Here is a 24358-nt window from a genome sequence, read left to right as displayed (position 1 = left end):
CAGTGAAGAGTCTTGTGGGGAACACACCCCCTGGGAATGACACAGGGCCCTGGGGCGGGACCTAGGTTTCGGATCACACGTGAAGAGAGGAATGGTCCTTGTCTCGGGTACCTGATGAAGTGAATCACGTGTGACTCACTGGACATCGAATAATCCAATAACATAGGGACTTGCGTGGGTGCTAAAATGTTTACAGTGCTCAGGGGAGACATTTACAGTTACATGGTTTATACTGCAAATAACCGGGGGTTGTGTTAGGCTTTGAGAGCAGGGAGCACAGTGCCATCCATGTCCAGGGCCCTGCACGCCCGCAGTAACTGCAGCTCTTTGAAGGGAAGGGGAGCCCAGCCAAGGGGGTGACGTGCCCCTGCTGGGGGGTCAGGCCAGGGCCTGTCCCTGTTAGTCCAAGAGCAGAGGGGCTGCCTTTGTGGCTGAGTCCCAGTCTTCTCTGGCCCTGGGCTCCGGGCGCTCCTCAGCCTCCACCTCAGACTGGGCTTCACCCTTTTCGGGGCTGTTTCCTAAAGAGCCAGGAAATGGGTAAGTCGGTGTCCTCGGGAAGTGCGGCCAGCCCTCACCCCTTCCCGCGTGCAGGCCTCGGGGCGGCCACGCGAGCTGGTGTTCAGCAAGAAGCCTGGCTGCCACCCAGCGTGGACTTCAGCGGGAGTCGTCTGTGTTCAACAGGCTCCCCGAGTTGGATACCCGGAGGCACAAAGCTGAACACAGAGCTACCCCCGGTGCACTTGCGCTTGTGACCAGCAAGCACTAGCCAGCTTCCCCCAAAGTGCCTCTCCCTGGTCATGGGCACAGGCCCCAGCGCCAGGCCGGCGGGCACGTCAGGGTGTGGCTTTACCGGTCCCCCCCAGCCGGGCACTGTGGGCGCCGTCCCCGCCTGCTTCCCGGCCAGCAGCATCTCACAGTCATTCATCCCGGTCCTGGGCCTGCATGTGGACGACCCACACCCTCCGGCCAGCTGTCACCCTCATTTTGTCCCATATTCCCAGCTGCGGTATCACCAGTCCCCTCCTTCCCTCAGCAGCCTTGGTCTGGAAGGGCCAAGGATGGGGAAGGTTGGGGAGGGGGTCAGTCTGGCAGCTCCTTGGCCCCGGCCGGCGACTTACGAACATGCTCTAGCGATCTCCGTGGTCTCTGGAGAGGTCGTGAGTGACCCGCTCTGAGAACACGGGATTCCTAGGGCAAAGGCCCAGGTGGCCACCTGCTCTGGGTTTGGGTGGTCCACAGTCCATTTCCCCCTGAGAAGCTTTTGGCCCCTGTAGCCTTGAAAGTTGGGTGACAGTACCTGGAGGGGAGGCCAGAAGCAGGTCCCCATGCCTGTCCTCACTGCATGGGGCTGGCGCGGCTTCCCTTTTGCAGGCTGGGGGCCAGGGTGGTTGCCCTGAAGGCTCGTCATCGTCCAGCTCCTGAATCAGTGGGCGAGGGGCCTTGGTGTCTCTCCTGTGGGTTGCCAAGTCCCTCTCTGCTGCTGCTTTGAATATGCCTGTAAAGGGCGTCTCCGTCTCGGCCTTCCTGGAGGTGTCCTTGGAGACTGCAAATATACTGGAAAGGGGGTCTGTGGATGCATTTTCCAGCACTGGGAGTGAGGTGTAGTCTAGTTCAGGGTCACTGTCGTCACCGAGGCTCGAGATGGCTGTAATCTTTGGAAAGCACATCTTCTGTTAAAAGAAAAAATGTATTTGAACATTTCTGTTTCCACAATAGTCTCTAAAATGCGCAATGCTAACTCGGCTTTTTTAATCTATCACACTGTGGGCCCGACGGAGCACAGCACTCGCTGCTTGAAAGTCGGGCCTCAGGATGGACACTCCTTGGCAGCCGTCTGTGAGCCCTGGAGGCCATGGTGAGCTCTGCAGCCAGGTCTCCACTCCCTCCGGTCCTCGTCAGGTCTCCGTGTGGCACGGCCCTCGCCCACTCTGTTCCTGCTGCACCAGCACCCTCCTGGGTCCCTGAATGGTTCATCTGTGAGCCTTGGCTTCTGACGGGCTCCACCTTCACCCGGCCACCTAGTCATGCTTTGGAGGTCAGGCCCCCATGGAACTGTGGTGCCCTGTCTGTGTCCCTCCTTCGATGACGAGCTCCTGCCCTGAGATTACACCTTAGGCTTCCCTCTCCTTGGGGCTCCCGGGGCTGGCCCACACTGGCTCTCAGTACGGCCAGAGGGAGGAGGGTCGGGTCACCTTGGGAGAGGTCCCCATAGGGCCTTCTATGCTCTCCTCCCTCTCTTCCCCCCTGCCCATGTGTCGCTGTGGTACAGACATTCACTAGATGAACATACGGATACATCAAAAGGATAGAAAAAATGTTCAGATAATTACATACAGAACATGATTATTAAAAATCAGTGATAAAAGATCCGTTCAAAAAACCCGAAGTGGGTAGTTGTGAAACCTCAGAGAGGGGAGCAGCAGTAAACAGCCGCCTTTCCTTAGGTGAGGTGAGGAGGCTTCAGGCACAAAGGGCATGCAGCTTTCCCAGACACCTGGTCAGTGACAGGGCTGGAAGGGAAGGTGGGACTGGGGGGATGTGTGAGAGGTCACCTTGTGCTGGTCTCCCGGAGATCCGCCTGCATCCACGTCTTCCAAGTCAGGCAGGTCCTGGAAGAGAAAACCATCCCTGTCAGCAGGAGGGCACGCTCCCAACGCCCAGTCCACGGGACAGACGTGGCCGCACAGCCAACCAAGCCTGCACTACGTGCTCGGAGTGTGGAGGGGCCCGCGGAGTGACCCAGACCACTCAGGCCACATGCACGCTCGAAACACACGCACGAGGCAACATCAGGTACCTGGATCTGATCAGTGAAAGAGATTTGCAAGGTGTGACGTGTCAGAAATTTCCACCTCTTTCTCCACTTCACTTTGGTGTTACTCACCCCGTTCATCTGTGGGGAGACGTACCTCCTACACACAAATTTGTCTTAGGACTCTGTGGCATAAAACGAGTCTATTTTGGACCTCCCCCAAACTAGGGGGGGTCTTCTGTTTTGTGTTGTGTATCGGGGTGTCTTCATCTAGAGCACCCCGTCCACCGTGTGAGGCAGGCGCGGGCTGTGTTAGCTGTGTGGGCTCTGGAGCCACGCTGCCTGGCTGTGGAGCCTCGGGCAAGTTGCTTAACCTCTGTGTTTCTCAGTTTCCTCATCTGTAAAATGGGGATGACAATGGTACCTATGTCTTAGAGTTATTGGAAGGGTTAAATGAATCGATAACAAGATGTGTTTAAAATAGTGCCGGACAAAGAGGAAGGTCAGTGCCAGCTTAGTGTTGGGGTCCTGTATACAGTCAGTTATCAAATGTTAGGGACGAATTGCCCACTTTTGTTTTTGTCATTTGTATATGCAGGCCCAGAAAACCAGAAACCCACTCTGAATATTGGCTGTACTCAGTTGAACACTTGTTGAGCCACGTGAAATTGTGAGGTTGGGAATGAAACACCCGTGTAGGAGTTTATAGAAGAAGCGGGCGGGGCAGGCGAAGCTGCGCACAGTCTTGAACAGAAGGAGCTCACTCGTGGGCGGAGAGGCGGGCCGTCCTCCGGGCGGGCAGGGTGTGAGGCTACAGGGTGGGGCGCCGGCCCCCACCCCTCGCCCCACCAAAGCACCGTTCCCGGGGGTCATGGCAAAGTGTGTACGTCCCCAGAGACCCATTCCTGTGGGCACAGCATGTCAGACTGTTATCAGAGCGGAAGGGCTTCAGGGAGGAGGGCCGTGCTCCGGGCCGTGATCAGTCCCAAGGTCAGGCGGCCCCTCACTGAACAAGCCCCAGGGGGCGGGCCGCTGGACAGTCAGGCCAGGAAGACGGGCAGCTGTCCACAGAGGGAGAGGCTCGCCAGACGGAGCTGCGCTCAGTGTAGCTTCCTCGGGGAAAACACGGCAAGAGCTTTGTAGATGTAGTTCAAGGGGACTCAGCCTGGGCCATCACTTCTCAGTCTTGAAGGGGCACAGGCACGGACGCCTCTGGGGGAGGGCTTATTAACTGCAGGTCCTGAGCAGTGGGTCTGGGGTGGGGCCCGGGGTTCTGCCTTCTGAGCAGCCCTCAGGGGAGACCATGCCTGCTGGCCCAAGGGCCACACTCTGGGCAGCAAGGATTTGGAAGTTTTGTGCCTGATCTGATACCGGCTGTACCACAGATACTTCTCTGCAGATGCACCAATTACGTACATCGATGAAGAGCTTCTCCTTCGTCTCCAGTCTGATGGCTTCCAAATCTTCAGCTCCACAGAGCTCTGTACCTGATGCACTTTCAGTGGCCACTGTCTGGGGAGCTGATTCTAAGGAACAACAAAGAGTTATATTAATCTTGGAGTTAGTTTCATACACGGTGGACAGACGGGTAAACCTGAGGTTAAGGCGATTCCAAGAGGAAGGACAAAGCCCTCAGGTCCGAAAGCCTCCAGCCCCTGTGACAGAAGCTGCAAGAATCCCAGGCTAGGACAAGATTATGTCTGAAAGGAAAGGGAGACAGCCGCCCCCTTTCTGGAGCCTGGAGATGGAAGCACCAGCCAGGAATCTGTGAAGAATACGCAGGAACCTTGGAAAAGGCATGATTGATGGGCCAGGAGATGAAGAAAGAAAGGCCGTGGTGCCAAAGGCCAACTTTCACAGCCCCTCCTGCCGCACGAGCGTCAGGGAGACCTGTGAAGTCACCGCAGGGTTGCCTGTGGAACGTGGAGTCCAGACAGGGCTTGTCTTCCTCCCCCAGGGCCCTCCTATCCTGCCCTCTGCTTCCTCTCCAGTCTCCGTGATTAAAGATGAATGGCCCCGCTCTGCTCACAACATGCTGGTCCGCTGTCCACCCTGAGGACTGGCCATGCCTAGTTTGACTCGAGAGCTGCATTGGGGCACCCGTTTAGAATGAAACAAGGGGGACTTCCCTGGTGGTGCATTGGTTAAGAATCCACCTGCCAGTGCAGGGGACACAGGTTCTGTCCCTGGTCCAGGAAGATCCCACGTGTTGCAGAGCATCTAAGCCCATGCACCACAACTACTGACCCTGCTCTCTAGAGCCCGCAAGCCTCAGCTACTGAACCCGCATGCCACAACTACTGAAGCCCGTGCACCTAGAGCCCGTGCTCCGTGACAAGAGAAGCCACCGCAATGAGAAGCCCGCGCACTGCAACGAAGAGTAGCCCCCGCTCGCCACAACTGGAGAAAGCCCGCGTGCAGCAATGAAGACCCAAAGCAGCCGAAAATAAATAAAATAAAATAGGCAAAGTAGATAAATAGACGTTTAAAAAAAGAATGATATAAGGAAGTGGGCAGGGGCTTTCGGGGCTGCTGTGGACGATCCCAGGCCCACCTCCCAGGCCCGGTTTGTCGTGGTCTCTTCCACTTGGCTGTGCCCGTGGCTTTGCAGCTTCTAATTATGACAGTAGTCTGCTTCCCCTCCAACCAGCCCTTCCCCCGGACCCCTGTGTCCTGCTCGTGGCGCCGTGGCATCCAGCTTCCCAGCCAGCAGAAGCTTCTAGTCCAGGCAGCTGCCGGGACCCTTTGTTTCCTAAAACCTACCTGCCTAGGCTTTGTGTGCCGGGAAAAGGCGAGGCAGGGAAGAGTAGTTGTTGGGTGTGTTCCTCACGTTGCCTCATGCGATCCACGGCAGAGACTGTTCCCACTTCGCAGGGGCTAGAACGGGCTCCGAGAGGTTTTGTGGCTTGCCTGAGGTGTCCCAGCTGGTCAAGGGGCTGGACTTGGGTTTGACCTCAGGGTGTCTGTCTAGAAAATTCGCTGCCTCGCCTGTTCACAGAGTGTTTTAGTGAAATGCGTGAGTCATCCTCTGTGCCGTTTTGGTGACCACTGGAAGGAAGCTAAGGCTCCCCTAGACCGAGTGTCATCAGTTAGAGGTGGGAAACGTGTGTCTCCGTGACGGTATGCGCTCACATCACGTCTCCCCTGGTCCTGTTTAGACTCAACGTCGGGATGGGGAGCTATTCAAGCCTCCGAGCCCTGACTCGGTCCCCAGGCCGCCTTCCCTGGCTCCTGACTCCATGATGAGAGAGGATGAGCCCAGGGAACGCAGCAAAGCTGCTCGTACCGTTTATCTCCTAATTTCCTGCTCCTTCACTAGGCCTCGTGACTTGTAAGGGAAGACTGTGTGCCATGCAAGAAAGGTAAATGGAAAAGTGATTTTTTAAAAACAGATGGCTTTTATATTTAGATTTGCTTTTCTTGGGGTTGAGTAACTTCGTGGAAGAGGGACCTCCTTGTTCTGACAGCCCAGCTCCCCTCTTGGGACTCAGGACACCCAGAGGGTTTAGCTCAGTAGGGAGGGGACTATGGGGGAGGGGTGGGCTGCAAAGGCCGTGGGGGCTTAAAAGCAGGGAGGATGGCAGTGAATCGAGGTGGAGACCAGCTTGGTCTGTGCGGGCAGATCTGGCTTCAGTTCTGCCCCACTATCACTCACTCTGTGACGTGAAGCAGGTTACTTCACCTCTCTGAGCCCCAGTTGCCAACTCAGTAACATGGGTTACTAGTGAGAGCACCTGATCGTGGGATTTTGGGGAGGCTAAGCTGGAAGTCATGGCCTTGGCTGACACGTTAGATAAACATCTGGCTGCGCCTCCCTCTTCCGACCTGCCGCAGGTTGCCAGCTCCTCGTTAAATGTGCCCTTCGTTCAGGAAGGCAATTGATGGTTTCACTCATAGAAAACTCTGCTTCTAGGCTAGGTGCAGTTTCAAGGCAAAAAACTTACAGGAGGGGGAGTGAGGATGCAGGCAAAACCTTGTATCTGGGTCTCAGAATACACGTGCCAACACCTACATCAGTAGTTCAGAGGATGCTCTTTTCCCCGTGTGTTTAATACATGATTAGTGCCCCTTTTAAATAACAAAACCTATAACATCGCCGTCTGTGGGAAGCTTGAGGGAAAACGTGACCCTTGTCTAGTAGAAATTCTCTCCCAGAAACCAAGGAGTGACCAGGTCTTGGAGGGTCTACAATCCCATCCAGCAAAGTGGAGCCAGGAGCCACAGAAAGCAGGGCTTCAGTGCCTCCCAGGGGAAGTTAAATCAAGACAAGTCACGCTTCTCACAGATGCCTTCCAGCCGCAGTCTCATGGCAAAGTCAGAAGAGGAGTGGCACAGCCACCCGACAAGTGTGAGGAGGGCGTCAGAGGGACGGGCGGGGTGGGGCGGGAGCCTATTCTCCCCGCAGCGGTGGCTGTTTAGATCCCACGCACTTTCCTGCTCCTTCCCTGCTCTCCGCCCACTGCTCCTGCCTCACCTGCTGGAACCCCTGGGGACTTCATGAGCTCCAGCATCCCAGATGGGGGCCAGGGCCATGGATGTCAGCACAGTCACAGGTCACCTCACTCCCTACACCACCCCTCCTTCCTAAGGTGCGTTTCTATTTCCCACAGACGTCTTGTTAAAGACTGTAGGCTACACGATACATTTTTCAGATGTTACTGAACAAAAGCGGGGTGAGTAGTAAATCCCAGTGAATAATGGAGCACTGATTGTTTGGGGCTATGGAGTGGCCAGTAAGGTTTTGAAAAGAATAATTAAAATAGAGCTCAGTTGAGTTAAGCTTTGAGGACAGTCTGCCCTGCCATTATCTTCAGCTGGAAAGATAATTCACCCATCTCTGGTGCCCTGGGGTGTGGCCTTTGCCCCCTCGGCAGTCTAGAGGCTAGGCTTACTTCGAGGTCTCTCCCAGACAGTGGGGGCCAGACCAGCTGACCTCCCCAGATGGACCTCAAATCCTGCTCAGGCTGGGAACAGAAGGTTCGGGTCCCCCAGGGCTGCACAGACACAGCAGTAATGGGCAGTGTCCAGGGCCGAGTCCTCGGTTTATCTGTTAGTCAGCAGAACCCCAGGAACTTGGCGAGAACCTGCTAGTGGGCTTCCGTTCTAGATCACCATCATTCACTGTGGTAGCTGTGGCCATGTGCCGGCAGTGTGGCCAGTACTCCTGAAGGGCTGGATTTTACATTTTATTTAATTGTATCTACTTTTAATTCATTTCAATTGAAAAAATGAAGCAGCCCAAAACAACTTGCTTCTTTTCATAGAGCTGCATTTCACCTTAACCATTCAAAAGTGAGCGTGTGAACTGAGAAGTGCTGTAAGTGGCATATACAGGCTGGATTTTGAAGACTTGGTGTCAAGAGAGGGCAAGTGTCTCATGAATAATTTTATGATGATGTCAGTTATTATATCAGTTATATTTTAGATGTACTGGGTTAGATAAAATACAGTTAGCGTCTCACCCATTTCTTTGCACCTTGTTGAAGCTGATACTAGAAATGCAGTCCGGGCTCCCCTTGTGGTTCTAGATAACTCGCAGACTCAGCAGTCAGAAGTGGAAACCCGAGGCCCGCAGACGGGTGCTGGCCCATCTACACCCCTGTTGTTCTCAACCACCTACCTTCCCAGGCAGCTCCGGGGCTCGGTGGCGGGGCCTTGGCAGGGAGCGCCGCCCCTGGCTCCCCGTCAGCATCCACAGGCAGCTCCTCTGGGAGACTCGACTCTTCTGACTTTTCTGGGAATAGCTCGTCCTTGGCCTCGAAGCTCTCCTTGACAAACAGCTCCGTCTTCTGCCACCTTTCTCTGTCCTCTTCAGGCGCTTCCTCCCCTTCCACAGTGGCACCCAAGTCCCTGGCACTGTCTGGCGCGAGCATCTCCCCTGAGCAGAAGTCCACAGTGAGCTGGGAACGTCCTGGGAGGACAAGGGGGACCTGCAGTGAACTGCCAGGATGGTCATCAGAGTGCTGTTTAGGTGCTAAATACACGGGCTGAAAGTCCACCAGGGGGATGCCTAGCGCGTGCACTGCCGGCACAGGACACAGCCACTAGAAAACTGTGCAGGGGGCTCTTAGGAGACGCAGGCTGAGGTATTTGGGGTTAAGGGCCACGATGTCTGCCTTTGCTTTCAAATGGGTCAGCGGAACAGGAAAGACTGTGTGTGTGTGTGCCAAAATATTAACAACCATCCGATCTAGACAGACAATTCAGCTGTTCATTTTAACTATTCTTTAAGCTTTTCTTAAAACTTGAAAAATATCAGAATTAAAAGTTGGGAAAAGGGAAATAAAACCATGCTACAGGGGAACATCGATTTTATGGGACTGTACTATTATGCTGATTCAAAAGAGTAGGCAAAAAGCAATATAGCTATGCCAGGGGCTTCCCTGGTGGCGCAGTGGTTAACAATCCACCTGCCAATGCAGGGGACATGGGTTCAAGCCCTGGTCCGGGAAGATCCCACATGCCGCAGAGCAACAAAGCCCATGTGCCACAGCTACTGCACTCTAGAGCCTGTGAGCCACAACTACTGAGCCCATGCACCACAACTATTGAGCCCGCGCGCCTAGAGCTCGTGCTCTGCAACAAGAGAAGCCACCGCAATGAGAAGTCAGTGCACTGCAAAGAAGAGTAGCCCCCGCTCACCAACAACTAGAGAAAGCCTGCGTGCAGCAACGAAGACCCAATGTGGCCAAAATAAATACGTTAAATAAATAAATTTATATATATAAAAAAGAAAGCCATAGAGCTATGCCATTTTTTTCTATTAAAAAAATACATATGTTTTACATGCGTGGGGAAAAGCCAGGAAATACCCACACTGAATACTGAGTGGTTCTTGCTATGATACTGTTATTACTCTTGCCTTTCTATGTTTTCTATGTGTAGCGTATTTACATTTTGTAATTAGGTGAAAAACACTAAATGTCATTTAAAAGCACACATAGAGACTCTGGCTCTTCTACTGGGTGTAAGAGGAGGAAGGGGGTTCCCACTTAATAAGGTGCCCTGAGCACCGTCCTTGAGGTCAAGGGCAGATGGATCTGCAGGTACGTGAACGAATGGTCCCCACCCCCCACCCCCAATCCCTGAGATGAAAGGCTGAGTTCCACAGCCCAGCTCTTTAATCTGAACAGAGCTCGGGGTCCTCCTTGCGTCTCAAGCACGCACCTTGCTCCTGGCTTGCTTTCTGCTGTTTCCTCTCCTCGGCCTGGCGCTTGATTGCGGCTAAGGCCTCAATGCTGTCTGTGATCTTCTTCCGCTCTCTGCTCTCCCACTGCTGTCTCTCCTCCTGCTCAGCTTTGTACCCTCCTTGTGCCCAGGCCTCTGCACAAGCTCTGTTTAGGAGTATTAAAAACAAAAAACAAAGAAACAAGAACACCCCAGAAATCGGGGAGGTTTGAATTGTCACAGGTTCGAAGTAAATCCAAAACATACACTATCTGACCAAACTTGCGCATCTTCCCCAAAATCAAACTAAAGGCACAGGACATACGACTGCAAGGATACGTATTAACATGTGCACATTTTTAATCTGTAAAGTCTAATGGTTTGCAAAGCCAGCTAGATACGAGGCCAAGAGCACAAGTGACAAAGAAAAAAATAGAGAAATTGGACTCCACCAAAGTTAAAAATGTGTGTCATGCAAAGAATACCATAAATGAAAGGCAACCCACAGAATGGGTATGCAAATCATATACCTGATCAGGGGGTTGTATCTCGAATATATAAAGACCTATTGCAACTCATTAATACAAAGATGACTTAAAAACGGGAAGAGGTTAAAAGAATGAGAAGGCAAACGTAGTGGGAGAAGATATCTGCAAGAAAGATAACTGAAACGTGGCTTGTATCCAAAACATACAAAGAACTATTAAAACTCAAAAATGAAAAAACACACATTTTAAAAAGTGGGCAAAAGAACTGGACACCTCACCAAAGAAGATAGGCAGGTGGCAAGTAAGCTCATCATCATAGGACATCAGGAAAGTGCAAATTAAACCAATGAGATGCCACTTGGCACTCAACAGAACGGCTAAAATCCAGAACACTGACAACACCAACTGCCGGGAAGGATGTGCAGCGACAGGAATGCTCCTTCATTGCTGGTGGGAATGCAAAATGGCGCAGCCCCATGGAAGACAGCTTGGCAATTACAAAGCAAACAATCTTACATATAATCCAGCAATCGTGCTCCTAAGTATTTACCCAAATGAGTTGAAAACAAATGTCCACACACAAAACCCTGCACACGAACATTGATAGCAGCACTGTTCACAACAGCCAAAAAGTGGAAGCAACCCAAATGTCCATCAACTGATAGATAAAGAAAATGTGGGCTGAGATAGCCTCATCCACCAGAGGGCGGACAGCAGAATCAAGAACTACAATTCTGCAGACTGTGGAATGCAAACCACATTCACAGAAAGACAAGATGAAAAGGCAGAGGGCTATGTACCAGATGAAGGAACAAGATAAAACCCCAGAAAAACAACTAAATGAAGTGGAGATAGGCAACCTTCCAGAAAAAGAATTCAGAAAAATGATAGTGAAGATGATCCAGGACCTCAGAAAAAGAATGGAGGCAAAGATCGAGAAGATGCGAGAAATGTTTAACAAAGACCTAGAAGAATTAAAGAACAAATACCTAGAATAATTAAAGAACAAACAGAGATGAACAATACAATAACTGAAATGAAAAATACAGTAGAAGGAATGAAGAGCAGAATAACTGAGGCAGGAGAATGGTTAAGTGACCTGGAAGACAGAATGGTGGAATTCACTGTCACAGAACACAATAAAGAAAAAAGAATGGAAATAAATGAAGACAGCCTAAGAGACCTCTGGGACAACATTAAACGCGCCAACATTCACATTATAGGGGTCCCAGAAGGAGACGAGAGAGAGAGAAAGGACCCAAGAAAATACCTGAAGAGATTATAGTCGAAAACGGCCCTAACATGGGAAAGGAAATAGCCACCCAAGTCCAGGAAGTGCAGAGAGTCCCAGGCAGGATAAACCCAAGGAGAAACATACTGAGACACACAGTAATCAAACTGACAAAAATTAAAAACAAAGAAAAATTATTAAAAGCAACAAGGGAAAAATGACATTTAACATACAAGGGAACTCCCACAAGGTTAACAGCTGATTTCTCAGCAGAAACTCTACGAGCCAGAAGGGAGTGGCATGATATATTTAAAGTGATGAAAGGGAAGAACCTACAATCAAGATTACTCTACCCGGCAAGCATCTCATTCAGATTTGATGGAGAAATCAAAAACTCTACAGACAAGAAAAAGCTAAGAGAATTCAGCCCCACCAAACCAGCTCTACAACAAATGCTACAGGAACTTCTCTAAGTGGGAAACACAACAGAAGAACCTACAAAAACAACCCCAAAACAATTAAGAAAATGGTAATAGGAACCTACATATCAAAAATTACCTTAAATGTGAATGGATTAAATACTTCAACCAAAAGACACAGGCTTGCTGAATGATACAAAAACAAGACCCATATATATGCTGTTTACAAGAAACCCACTTTCAGACCTAGGGACACATACAGACTGAAAATGAGGGGATGGAAAAAGATATTCCATGCAAATGGAAATCAAAAGAAGGCTGGAGTAGCAATACTCATTTCAGATAAGATAGACTTTAAAATAAAGAATGTTACAGGAGACAAGGAAGGACACTATATAATGATCAAGGGATCAGCCCAAGAAGAAGATATAACAATTATAAATATATATGCACCCAACATAGGAGCACCTCAATACATAAGGCAACTGCTAACAGCTTTAGAGAGGAAATCGACAGTAACACACTAATAGTGGGGGACTTTAACACCTCACTTACACCAATGGACAGATCATCCTGACAGAAAATTAATAAGGAAACACAAGCTTTAAAAGACACAATAGACCAGATAGGTTTAATTGACATTTACAGGACATTCCATCGGAAAACAGCAGATTACACTTTCTTCTCAAGTGCACGCAGGACATTCTCCAGGATAGATCACATCTTGGGTCACAAATCAAGCCTCAGTAGAATTAAGAAAATTGAAATCATGTCAAGGATCTTTTCTGACCACAATGCTATGAGATTAGAAATGAATCACAGGGGAAAAATGTAAAAAATACAAACACATGGAGGCTAAACTATACGTTACTAAATACCCAAGAGATCACTGAAGAAATCAAAGAGGAAATCAAAAAATACCGAGAGACGGGGGCTTCCCTGGTGGCGCAGTGGTTGGGAGTCAGCCTGCCGATGCAGGGGACGCGGGTTCGTGCCCCCGTTCTGGGAAGATCCCACATGCCGCGGAGCGGCTGGGCCCGTGAGCCATGCCCGCTGAGCCTGCGCGTCCGGAGCCTGTGCTCCGCAATGGGGGAGGCCACAACAGTGAGAGGCCCGCGTACCGCACAAAAAAAAAAAAAAAAATACCGAGAGACAAATGACAATGAAAATACGTGATCCGAAACCTATGGGATGCAGCAAAAGCAGTTCTAAGAGGGAAGTTTATACCAATACATGCCTACCTCAAGAAACAAGAAAAATCTCAAATAAACAATCTAACCTTACACCTAAAGGAACTAGAGAAGGAAGAACAAACAAAACCCAAAGTTACTAGAAGGAAAGAAATCATAAAGATCAGAACAGAAACAAATGAAATAGAAACAAAGAAAACAATAGCAAAGATCAATAAAACTAAAAGCTGGCTCTTTGAGAAGATAAACAAAATTGATAAACCATTAGCCAAGACTCATCAAGAAAAAGAGGGAGAGGACTCAAATCAATAAAATTAGAAATGAAAAAGGAGAAGTTACAACAGACACCGCAGAAACACAAAGCATCCTAAGAGACTACAGCAAGCAACTGTATGCCAATAAAATGCACAACCTGGAAGAAATGGACAAACTCTTAGAAAGCTATAACCTTCCAAGACTGAACCAGGAAGAAATAGAAAATATGAACAGACCAGTCACAAGTAATGAAATTGAAACTGTGATTCAAAATCTTCCAACAAACAAAACTCCAGGACCACATCGTTTCACTGGTGAATTCTATCAAATATTTAGAGAAGAGCTAACACCCATCCTTCTGAAACTCTTCCAAAAAATTGCAGAGGAAGGAACACTCCCAAACTCATTCTATGAGGCCACCATCACCCTGATACCAAAACCAGACAAAGATACTACAAAAAAAGAAAATTGCAGACCAGTATCACTGATGAATATAGAGGCAAAAGTCCTCAACAAAATACTAGCAAACAGAATCCAACAGCACATTAAAAGGATCATACACCATGATCAAGTGGGATTTATCCCAGGGATGCAAGGATTCTTCAATATATGCAAATCAATCAATGTGATACACCATATTAACAAATTGAAGAAGAAAAACTATGATCATCTCAATAGATGCAGAAAAAGCTTTTGACAAAATTCAACACCCATTTATGATAAAAACTCTCCAGAAAGTGGGCATAGAGGGAACATACCTCAACATAATAAAGGCCATATACGACAAACCCACAGCAAACATTCTCGATGGTGAAAAACTGAAACCATTTCCTCTAAGATCAGGAACAAGACAAGGATGTCCACTCTCACCACTATTATTCAACATAGTTTTGGAAGTCCTAGCCACGGCAATCAGAGAAGAAAAAGAAATAAAAGGAATACAAATTGGAAAAGAAGAAGTAAAACTGTCACTCTTTGCAGATGACATGTTACTATACATAGAAAATCCTAAAGATGCCACCAGAAAACTACTGGAGCTAATCGATGAATTTGGTAAAGTAGCAGGATACAAAATTAATGCACAGAAATCTCTTGAATTCCTATATATTAATGATGAAAAATCTGAAAGAGAAATTAAGGAAACAGTCCCATTTACCATTGCAACAAAAAGAATAAAATGACTAGGAATAAACCTACCTAGGGAGACAAAAGCCCTGTATGCAGAAAACCGTAAGACACTGATGGAAGACATTAAAGATGATACCAACAGATGGAGACATATACCATGTTCTTGGATTGGAAGGATCAATATTGTGAAAATGACTATACTACCCAAAGTATACCCAAAGAGCACTACCTGTGCTCTGCAACAAGAGAAGACACTGCAATGAGAAGCCCACACACCGCAATGAAGAGTAGCCCCTGCTCACCGCAACTAGAGAAAGCCCGCACGCAGCAACAAAGACCCAATGCAGCCAAAAAATAAATAAATAAATGAATAAAAATTAAATAAATAAATAAAGCGAGGTACCACCTTCACTCATCAATTGGCCTGGCAAAGGTTTTGTTTTGTTTTTTTACATGGCTGTGTCTAGGGAAGTTATAAGTTGATACAAACATTCTAGAAAACAATTAGAAAATATTTAAAAACACCTTTTAAAAGTCTCAAACCACAGTCTTTATCTTTAATCCAATAATACAACTCAGGGTTCCATCCTAAGGAAATAACCGGCCATGAGATCAGAGGCTTATATAGAAGGATAATTATCAAAGGATTATGAAAAATCTATGAATAAGTGCTCAAAAACAGGGAATTTCCTATTAAAAACAATCATGTAAGCCATTAAACCTATTTAACTGAAATATTTAATGATGTGTGGAAATGCTCAAAAATCAGAAAATTTTAAAAGTTTAATATTGAGTATGCTCAACTATTAAGTATGATCAAAAGGCTTTTTGTCTCCTTACCTGTCCTTTGGAAAAACTGGTCTGTCATCCAGGTATGTTAAATGTTTTAGTCGTACAGTGAGTGTCCGTCGATAATTCGGGATGTTCCTAATCACTGGGTTTCCCATCAAATTCAGTACACGCTGGAAGCACACAGGCAGAACCACATTAATCACTGAAAAATGGATGCGATTAAAACATTTAATATGTGCAGTGCTCTGAAAATAAATAAACAGGGAGTGTTTACATCAAATCACGAAGACGATATCAGAGAAGGCAGAGGCTTTCGTTGTTTCTGTGCCATCAGAACTGTCCCGAGAACTGGGCAGCCCTTTCCTCTATTACACTTGAACTTCAGATCCTAAATCTCATTGTCCTTCCAGAACAATACTGGAAAACACTTCCTGAGGCCTTTACCCGAGGGCAGTGATTGCATTAGTTTTGCTGGCCCAATCTCTTTTACTGAAATTAATCTCCAATTGATCATTTTCTGTCCTTCCCAGCCAGGACCCATTTTAAGAAAATGTACACAGCAGCTAGACAGATAAGAAGTGGTGACTGAGGGCATAGGATGCAAAGTGCCTGCTTATCTACTGCCAAGCTTATAGGTCTTCTGGATGTCAAGTCGGGACCAGGAAAGGGAAAGCGACACAGCAGTGCCAGTGCGCCGTCCCCACCCCTCTTTAAATACTGTCACCTCCCCTCCTGCCGATGAAACTCAAGAAGGTGAATGGTCAAGGTGACATGTGGGTGAAACATTTAACATCAGTTTGCCTGAACTGGTGAAATGTTTTTCATATCCAAAGTGATTTTTCTTGTTCAGGAAAATAAATATACTGGTTCAAGTGACCTGTTCTGTGGGGCTGAGTGGGGGGAGCAATGTGCCCCAGGGGCAGGGACTAAAGGGCTGCGTGTGTATGGAGAATGTAAAAGCCATCACAAAACCACCACGAGGCTGACTGTTCTTGTTATGGGTTGAATTGCTTCCCCCCAGCAAACTTATATGCTAAAGTCCTAACCCCCAGCGCCTCAGAATGTGACTGTATTTGGAGACAGAGTCTTTGAAGAGGTGATTAAGATTAAATGATGTCATTAGGGTGGGGCATGATCCAATAGGTCCTTGTAAGAAGAGGAGATTAGGACACAGACACACACACCGAGAAGGCCATATGAGGACCCAGGGAGAATATGGCCACCTACATGCCAAGGAGAGAGGCCTCAGGAGAAACCAACCCTGCTGACACCTTGATCTCGGACTTCTAGCCTCCAGAATCATGAGAAAATAAATTTCTGTTGTTTAAGTCACTCAGTCTGGTACTTTGTTACGGCAGCCAGGCCAAACAATGGTATCATAATACAGCTTTATATCATCACCATGTACTGGTGACGACATAGATTCTAAAGTCGTCTTTGGTGACAGTCTGCTCTACAGATTGGTTTTTTGGGGTTTTTTTGTTGTTTTTTTTTTGCGGTACGTGGGCCTCTCACTGCTGTGGCCTCTCCCGTTGCGGAGCACAGGCTCCGGACGCGCAGGCTCAGCGGCCATGGCTCACGGGCCCAGCCGCTCCGCGGCATGTGGGATCTTCCCGGACTGGGGCGCGAACCCGTGTCCCCTGCATCGGCAGGCGGACTCCCAACCATTGCGCCACCAGGGAAGCCCTACAGATTGTTCCTGAACTATGGTTTGCTCACTGTTTTTCTTTAAATGGACTTATTTTTTCCTTCTTATCCATACCCTAAGCAGTAAACAGTGAACTCAAGTTTGTTGTGTGCTATTTGGAATATTTTTTCCTAGTTCACATGACAACACATATACACTAAAAAGCAAGGAAGTCATCAAAGGCTGCTGGAGTGGAGTCCAATGGACACAGGAGCTGCCTGGAGGGGTTGCCACAGGCCAGAAGATGGGACCATTCAATCACCCCAAATTAAAATGACAGCAAGGGTTAAGTCATATCAAATACTGTATCTATAAATCTTTGTGTTCACGATGATAACGTGAACCTTTAGAGGTTCAACCTCATTGTCACCTTTACAGGTTCCTACGTTCTTGACACATTTCTCTGAAAAGGAATACATAAAAAGAAAAAAAAAAACAAGCATTTATCCTAGCTTTTTCTTTCTTTTTTTAAAAATATTTATTTATTCGGTTGCACTGGGTCTTAGTTGTGGCAGGTGGCTGTGGCTCACGGGCTCCTTAGTTGCAGCTCACTGGCTGTGGCATGTGAACTCTTAGTTGCGGCATGCATGTGGGATCCAGTTCCCTGACCAGGGATCGAACCCAGGCCCCCTGCATTGGGAGCACGGAGTCTTACCCACTGCGCCACCAGGGAAGTCCCTATCCCAGCCTTTTCTATATGGACTTTATATTAGGGAGGCATGAATGGATGAGCAAAACTGCTCTTTGTGGAAGCATTCCAGCTAATAGGTGCAGAAGGAATAAGAGACTTAGAATACGGTCACTGTGTGACTCCTAATGAAATCACACATGGAGGCAACATGCTTCGGGAGCTGCAGAAACGATCAGGGGAAGGGGGTGAGGGACTTCATGAAGGCTGGATCTGGTTGCCAGCAGCCAAACCCACGAATCAAGCTGAAAGTTACAAAACGAGAGGCGACCAGACTTACAGGTGCCCTGACTGATGCAACAGCAAACCTCAAAGTTAGATTCTGAGCCCATATCTGATCAGGTCTCTGGCTCCACCATCATTTTACAAGAGATACTGGGGACAGCAGAACACGTTAAACCACACCATGAGGATGCAGTCAGCTGAATCCAGGATGTGGCTGACAACCAGAGGAGGGACCCGGTTTCTTCGACAGATTTATGGTGTGTGTGTGCGTGTGTGTGTGTGTGTGTGTGTGTGTGTGTGTGAACAGCCAAGGGGAGACTGTGATAGATCAAGAGATTTGAGAGATGCGTAATCCAAACGTGATGTGTGGATCTGGTTTGGATTTGCAAAACCCAACAGTCAAAGCACATTTTTGAGACAAATGGGGAACACTGAATATGGACTGGTTATTAACCGTCCTTCTGATAATATTTTAGATATAATAATAGTATTGTCATGATGCTTTTAAAAAGTCCTTATCTGTCAAGAATACGCACTGAAATATTTGTGGGTGAAACGATACAGCATCTGGCATTGAAAACACTCCAGCTAAAAATACAGAGAAGAAAAAAAAGTGTGATGGGTGTGAAGAAAGCAGGGAGAAAGGAAGGGGGAAGGGAGGGAGGGGAAAGAGAAAAGAGATCTGCTGTCTACAGAACACAAGATAACGCAAGTTGTGTGCGTGTGTGTGTTTTACCAGGTTGGGCATGCTCTCGAGAATGCTCAGGATCTCTGGGTCACTCAGCTGGTTGTGGGAAAGGTCAAGGACACAGAGTTTCAAACATTCCTTGAGATGCTGAACGTCTTCCACGGTCTCTAAGTGGTTGTGGGCCATCTGGAGTGTGTTGAGGACCGGCAGGCAGGCTGGAAGGGGAGGTGGGCAGAAGTAAGCGACACAGGTGGAAAAGAATGTTAAGAACCTCCGCTAGGAAACGGTGGTGGATGTGGGTGCCTAGTGGACGCCCCACCCCATCCCGCCCCGCCACGTCAGGGCCTTCTTACAGAGGTTTTCAATGGTCTTGATGTAATTGTTGCTGATGTTGAGAGCATCCAGTTTCTGCAGAGGTTCTAGGTTCTCGATCTTATGGAGCAAGTTCACTTGCAAGAAGAGGCATCGCAGTTCCGTTTGGGCCTCTAGGTTCTCGATTTTCTGTATTCCGTTGCACTCCAGCCAGAGACAACGCAGCCCTGTGTACTCTTCCAAGTTCTCGATGCGGTCAAAGCCTAGTGGGGAGGAAGGGGGAGTCGGTTAAGCTTCTACACACTCAGAGGCACAGGGGTCACCCTCTTTTCTGCCTATCTGCCCAGCATCCACATGTCCTTCCTCAGTTACACCACTGCCTCTTTGGAGGGACATCCCTGTCCTGATACTACCCCATGGCTCTCTGCAGGGAGCTGGTCACGCTTAGCCGAGTGGAGCCAACCTTCATGAATCCCGGGGAACTTTGCTGGCTCCATTGGAAAGAGGTAACTTTCTGCTAGAATTGCCAGCCTGGAAGGGTGGAGCCTAACACTGAAGGAGCCACCTTCCCTTCTCGCCTGGGAGTGGGGAGAAGTGAGGGGCGACCTGCCTGAAATGAATGAGCACAAGGGAAAGCAGGGCCAAGGAAAGGGGAGAAACAGCCTCGTGAAGAGATGCGGTGAGCACCAGGATGGATCCAGCTGTGCCTGAAGCCAGTCCAAACTTCGGGTCTGGTTTGACGGTATTTTTCAGTTTTATGAGCCACATGTAAGGTGAGGAGAACAAACATTTTTGTTTCCTTGAGTGACTCATTATAGATTTGTAATTCACAGTGCACCTGCTATTACCAAAACTTTTTCAAAGTCATTTGTTTTGTTGCCTGAAAAGTTTTAACCAAAAGTTTTTATTAAAAAAGGGTAATAGCAACGATGAGGCAGAATCACCCAGCTAAGTCATTCCCAGATTCCTGACCCTCAGAAACAGTATCAAATAATGATAATTTTTTAAGTTGGTAAGTTTGGGGGTAATTTGTTAGGCAGCAGTAGATAATATAGGCATATCTCTCTCCTAATTCTTCTACCTCTCTGATTCTTTCTACTTGGTCTAACCCACTGGGTCTTCTTCTTCTTCCCACCTCTTAAATATTGGTCCTCTGGGGTCTGCCCCCGTAAGTCATCTCATCACTGTTACACCAAGATATTGGGTGGAGGATTTTGGGGGGGCAATGTGGAGGTGAGGAGACCAGTTAGGGGTCGTTCCACACCTTTAGAGTAGTTGTGCTGCTGGAGCCCTCCGTGAATCTCCCAGGCACAGCGTGAACCTTCTCACAGTGGCCGCCCTGTCCCCCAAGACACCAAAGCATCTTTACCGTATCCGTCTCTGTATCTTCAGCACTTGCCCGGCACACAGAAGGCTCTCAGTAAACATTTACTGAACAAATGAACATAAAGATGGTCTGATGAAGCAGGGTGGCCATCCCAAGTTCAGCACGAGGTTGGGAGTTCTCACTCTGGTTCCTCATTGCTAGAATAGCCCTGTCTATGAACCTGAACTTAAGTTTATGTGTGATACGGGACACCGACACAGTCCTTCACAGCGTAACCCTCCCAGGCCCAAAGTATTTACAAGTAGCTACTGGCTCGAAAAAGTATGAGTCCTTTAGCAAATATAAATAAAAGATACCAATGTGTTTCCCTTGAACCCGTATTAACTCCAGTCACGTAAGACTTTTTCTTCAAAGAAATATTATTGCTTTTCCATGCATCTCCACTAAACTCTGAAATTTCTACTTAAATATAAGTTAAGAACACCAGATGATCCCTGCAAGTAATTCTTAACACCACTGGAGTCTTTCCACCTGACATGAGGTCGCGCCTCCACCAGACGCTTACCTTTATAGTGTAGGTACAGCGCATCGTTCAGCGCTGGGGTGGCGCTTACCTTTATAGTGTAGGTACAGCGCATCGTTCAGCGCTGGGGTGGCGCTTACCTTTATAGTGTAGGTACAGCGCATCGTTCAGCGCTGGGGTGGCGCTTACCTTTATAGTGTAGGTACAGCGTATCGTTCAGCGCTGGGGTGATATAAAGCTTATGCTGCTTGCATAGTTTTCGCAGAAAATTTTTAGTCATTCTGTGGAATGAAAAACATGAACAAGACAGTTATTTCAATTTGTCAGCTGTAAAATATATCCCATAAATTCTTTGCCACACCCATTCCGTCCACAAATTCCAGAATATTCTATATGCCCGATGACTTTGTTTATAGCTTTCAGGGCCTCGTCCAGTATTGTGACTTTCGGCCTTCTCAAAAACTGCAAAGTGTGTGCTAATAGAAATACCTTTGTGTCATCAAGAACTACTAATGTTTCTCTCTCTCCAGGTCCAGCATTCAAGTTGTATAGATTGTGGTTAGTGAAGCCACAGAGCGACGCCCTCCTGCCTCTGCCATTAATCCTCAGACGTGGGGCCGACTATTTAATCTCTGTGAGCCTCAACTTCCTTATCTGGACAAAGGGGTGATTGTAACATCCACCTTAGTGGGTAAACGCGTCGTGCTGAGTGGCAAGAGCACACCCACGTACCTGGGGCCACGATCCTCTTTGTCATCTCTTTGCTGTGCTAAGTGACCCTCTGACCAGCTATCACCACTGTGTTTCTGCTCGCTGAGGTAGGAAGTGTCCGAAGGACCTACGCATGTTTCCTTAGGGTCATTAATTTCTGTAAAATAAAGAGATTGGTTCTATAGAGATCGAGAAATGTATAAAAAATGTCCCCCAATTTCAACTTGATGAATAACTGTCTGCTTTTAGCATGGAACTGGTACTCTTTAAATGTATCACGGTGATTTTTAAAGCACTGATAAGGACTATGAAAATTTCACTTCTAGGCATATCTTTGATGAAACCTCTTGTACAGCTGGACACGGAGACGTGTGCGAAGATATTCACTTCTGCATTACTTGTAACAGCCAAAACCTATTAATGCAAATGTCCATCCATAGGGACTGGTTCAATAAAGCAACAGATTATTATTCTGCCTTGGAATAGAATGCACTGGAGCTATGTCAATCAATATGGATAATTCTCAGAAACACATACGGAGTGAAAAAAGCAAGTTTCGTAATGAGCACAGGATATCATTTACATAAATCAAACCCACACAAACCTATGCAGTGCATTGTTTAAGGACACATTTTAGATAGACAGGTAGATAGGTAGATAGATAGGATAGGAAGAGAGAGAGGCAGATGAGATTGAAAGAACCCACACAAAATTCTGGAGGTGGGGAGAAGGGAATGGGGCTAGGAGTAGAGGTGGGGTAAGGCAAAAAACATCAAATTTATCTGAAATGCTTTATTTCTTTAAAAAAAGACTTGAGGGGGCTTCCCTGGTGGCGCAGTGGTTGAGAGTCCGCCTGCCGATGCAGGGGACACGGGTTCGTGCCCCGGTCCGGGAAGATCCCACATGCCACGGAGCGGCTGGGCCCGTGAGCCATGGCCGCTGAGCCTGCGCATCCGGAGCCTGTGCTCCGCAACGGGAGAGGCCGCAGCAGTGAGAGGCCCGCGTACCGCAAAAAAAAAAAAAAAAAAAAAAGACTTGAAGTACATATGATTAACATGCTAATCATTTTCAATTCTTGGTGGTGATACATGGGTGTTTGTTATAATGTTCTCTGTTCTTTTAAAAAAGTTCTCCAAACAGGAGGGAGGAGCAAGATAGAGGTAGGGGATTAAGAAATATAAACTACCATCTATAAAATAAATAAGCTACAAGGGTGTATTGTACAGCAAAGGGAATACAGCCAATATTTTATAGTAACTGTAAATGGAATATAATCTATAAAAATTTTGACTCATTACGTTGTACACCTAAACTAATATTATAAGTCAACTATACTTCAATTTAAAAAAAGCTCTCAAAAAACACACAAGAAGAAACAAAAATTATGGGAATATCTTTGGTAGAAAGAAAATGAACACGCTCAAATGCACTTATTTTTTTTTAAAGGTCAATTAAAATTGGCTGATTCAAATGCACTTCATCTTAAGGGCTGTTTGCTGCTGTTCTCTGGGTGTCCCTGTGGACTACCGAATGAGATTAAACACTCCGTGTATGGGACTGTATCTTATAATTTCCTATTTCCCACTGCATATACTGCCTAGCCACAACAGGCACCAGATAAAGGTTTGCGGAATAAAGACTAGGTGCTCAATATACATAATAATTGATTGGTTTTATTAATAACAAGAACTGCTATTTATTACTGGCCCAATGTATGCCAGACACTCTAATTATAACTATCTCGCTTGCAAAAGAGGAGACTGCCCTATAGAGAGCTTAAGCTCTGGGCAAACAGCCATAAAACCGGCAAGTTGCAGAACGGTAGCGTGAACCCAGCAGGAGTGGCTTCAAACCTGTGTCTGTGCACAGAGCAACATGGCTTCCCTACAGCAACTCTTACAGGGCTTGCCTGGACAGTCAATGCTCACGATATATTTGTTGGCTGGGTTCAAAACATGAGACACAAATCAAGTAGTTTCTTTACCAGCTCCTAAAAAGTTTCCCTTACAGTCCAAGCCAAGCAGGAGGGGAGGCTGTTTTCTAAGCCCATTCCGGAAAACTTTGGTGAGGAGTCACCTCAGAAGAACCAGCTCGTCATTCACTCTGTCTACCACAGATCAGACACTGGACCGGACACTGCCAGTTCAATCAGGATGTCCTGCCCTGACATAGCTTGCCATCTAGAGGGGGAGAGAGCCTTTGATCTTGCATGGTGACGGCAATAAAGGGAAACATTCAAAACATTAAAAAGTTGGGCGGTGGGGAGAATGGTGTGTTCAGTGAGAGCTTGGGCTCTGGAGTCAGACTGTCCAGGCGTGAGTCTGTTCTGTCATTGACTGGCTGAGGGTAATCTGTTTGGAGAAAGTTCTATAACCTCTTTAAGTTCCAGGTTCCTCATCTGTATGAAACGGGGAGAGGAGTGCCTACCGCAGAGGGAGGGTGTATGGTTCGAATGCAGTGAGCGCACGGCACGCATCGTTTAGTAAGTGTCGGCCGCCATTATTATTATTACTATTACTGCTGGCTGTGAAGACTAGGGGTGTGGTGCTGGGCGCAGGCCGTCGCCCCCCTCGCCTCCCTGGGGCGGCTGTCTGCACCTTCCTTGCGGCCCCCTTGGCCTGCGTTCCCGTGGTCACCCGCCGACTCCTCCACGGCTGGCTCCAAGCCCGGCTCCCGCGCGCAGTCCTGTTCCGCTCCCCCGTCCGCCACGGGCTCCGAGGCGTCGCGGTTCATGTTTATTCCTGAAACACTGAACACCCCGTAGCAGTGGGGAAG

At 47.8% G+C, this 24358-nt stretch overlaps 1 protein-coding gene across 1 annotated transcript; it reads right to left on the bottom strand.

Annotated features, from left to right (window-relative positions):
• Positions 1-224: 224 nt before the first annotated feature.
• On the bottom strand, positions 225-24316 carry DNAAF1 (dynein axonemal assembly factor 1). The gene is made up of 12 exons (XM_060000936.1): positions 24181-24316; positions 21605-21740; positions 21062-21153; positions 19064-19285; positions 18759-18925; positions 15471-15592; positions 9920-10086; positions 8373-8663; positions 4169-4278; positions 2553-2609; positions 1298-1670; positions 225-518 (listed from the first exon to the last, which is right to left on the bottom strand). The coding sequence occupies exons 1-12, from the start codon at positions 24314-24316 to the stop codon at positions 400-402; spliced, it is 1992 nt and encodes a 663-aa protein (XP_059856919.1). The 3' UTR covers positions 225-399.
• Positions 24317-24358: the final 42 nt, after the last annotated feature.

The sequence above is a fragment of the Delphinus delphis genome, chromosome 20 (assembly GCF_949987515.2).
Source record: "Delphinus delphis chromosome 20, mDelDel1.2, whole genome shotgun sequence".
NCBI lineage: Eukaryota > Metazoa > Chordata > Mammalia > Artiodactyla > Delphinidae > Delphinus > Delphinus delphis.
This window is presented reverse-complemented; position numbering and strand designations above follow the sequence as displayed.

Excerpts from the sequence above, each read along its gene's own strand:
- DNAAF1 (XM_060000936.1), bottom strand. The coding sequence starts at position 24,316 with ATGAACCGCGACGCCTCGGAGCCCGTGGCGGACGGGGGAGCGGAACAG. Across the intron at positions 8,664-9,919 it reads GAAAGCAAGCCAGGAGCAAG|GACGTTCCCAGCTCACTGTG; the intron begins GTGCGTGCTTGA and ends TTGTCCTCCCAG. Across the intron at positions 2,610-4,168 it reads AGGAGAAGCTCTTCATCGAT|GACCTGCCTGACTTGGAAGA; the intron begins GTACGTAATTGG and ends TTTCTCTTCCAG.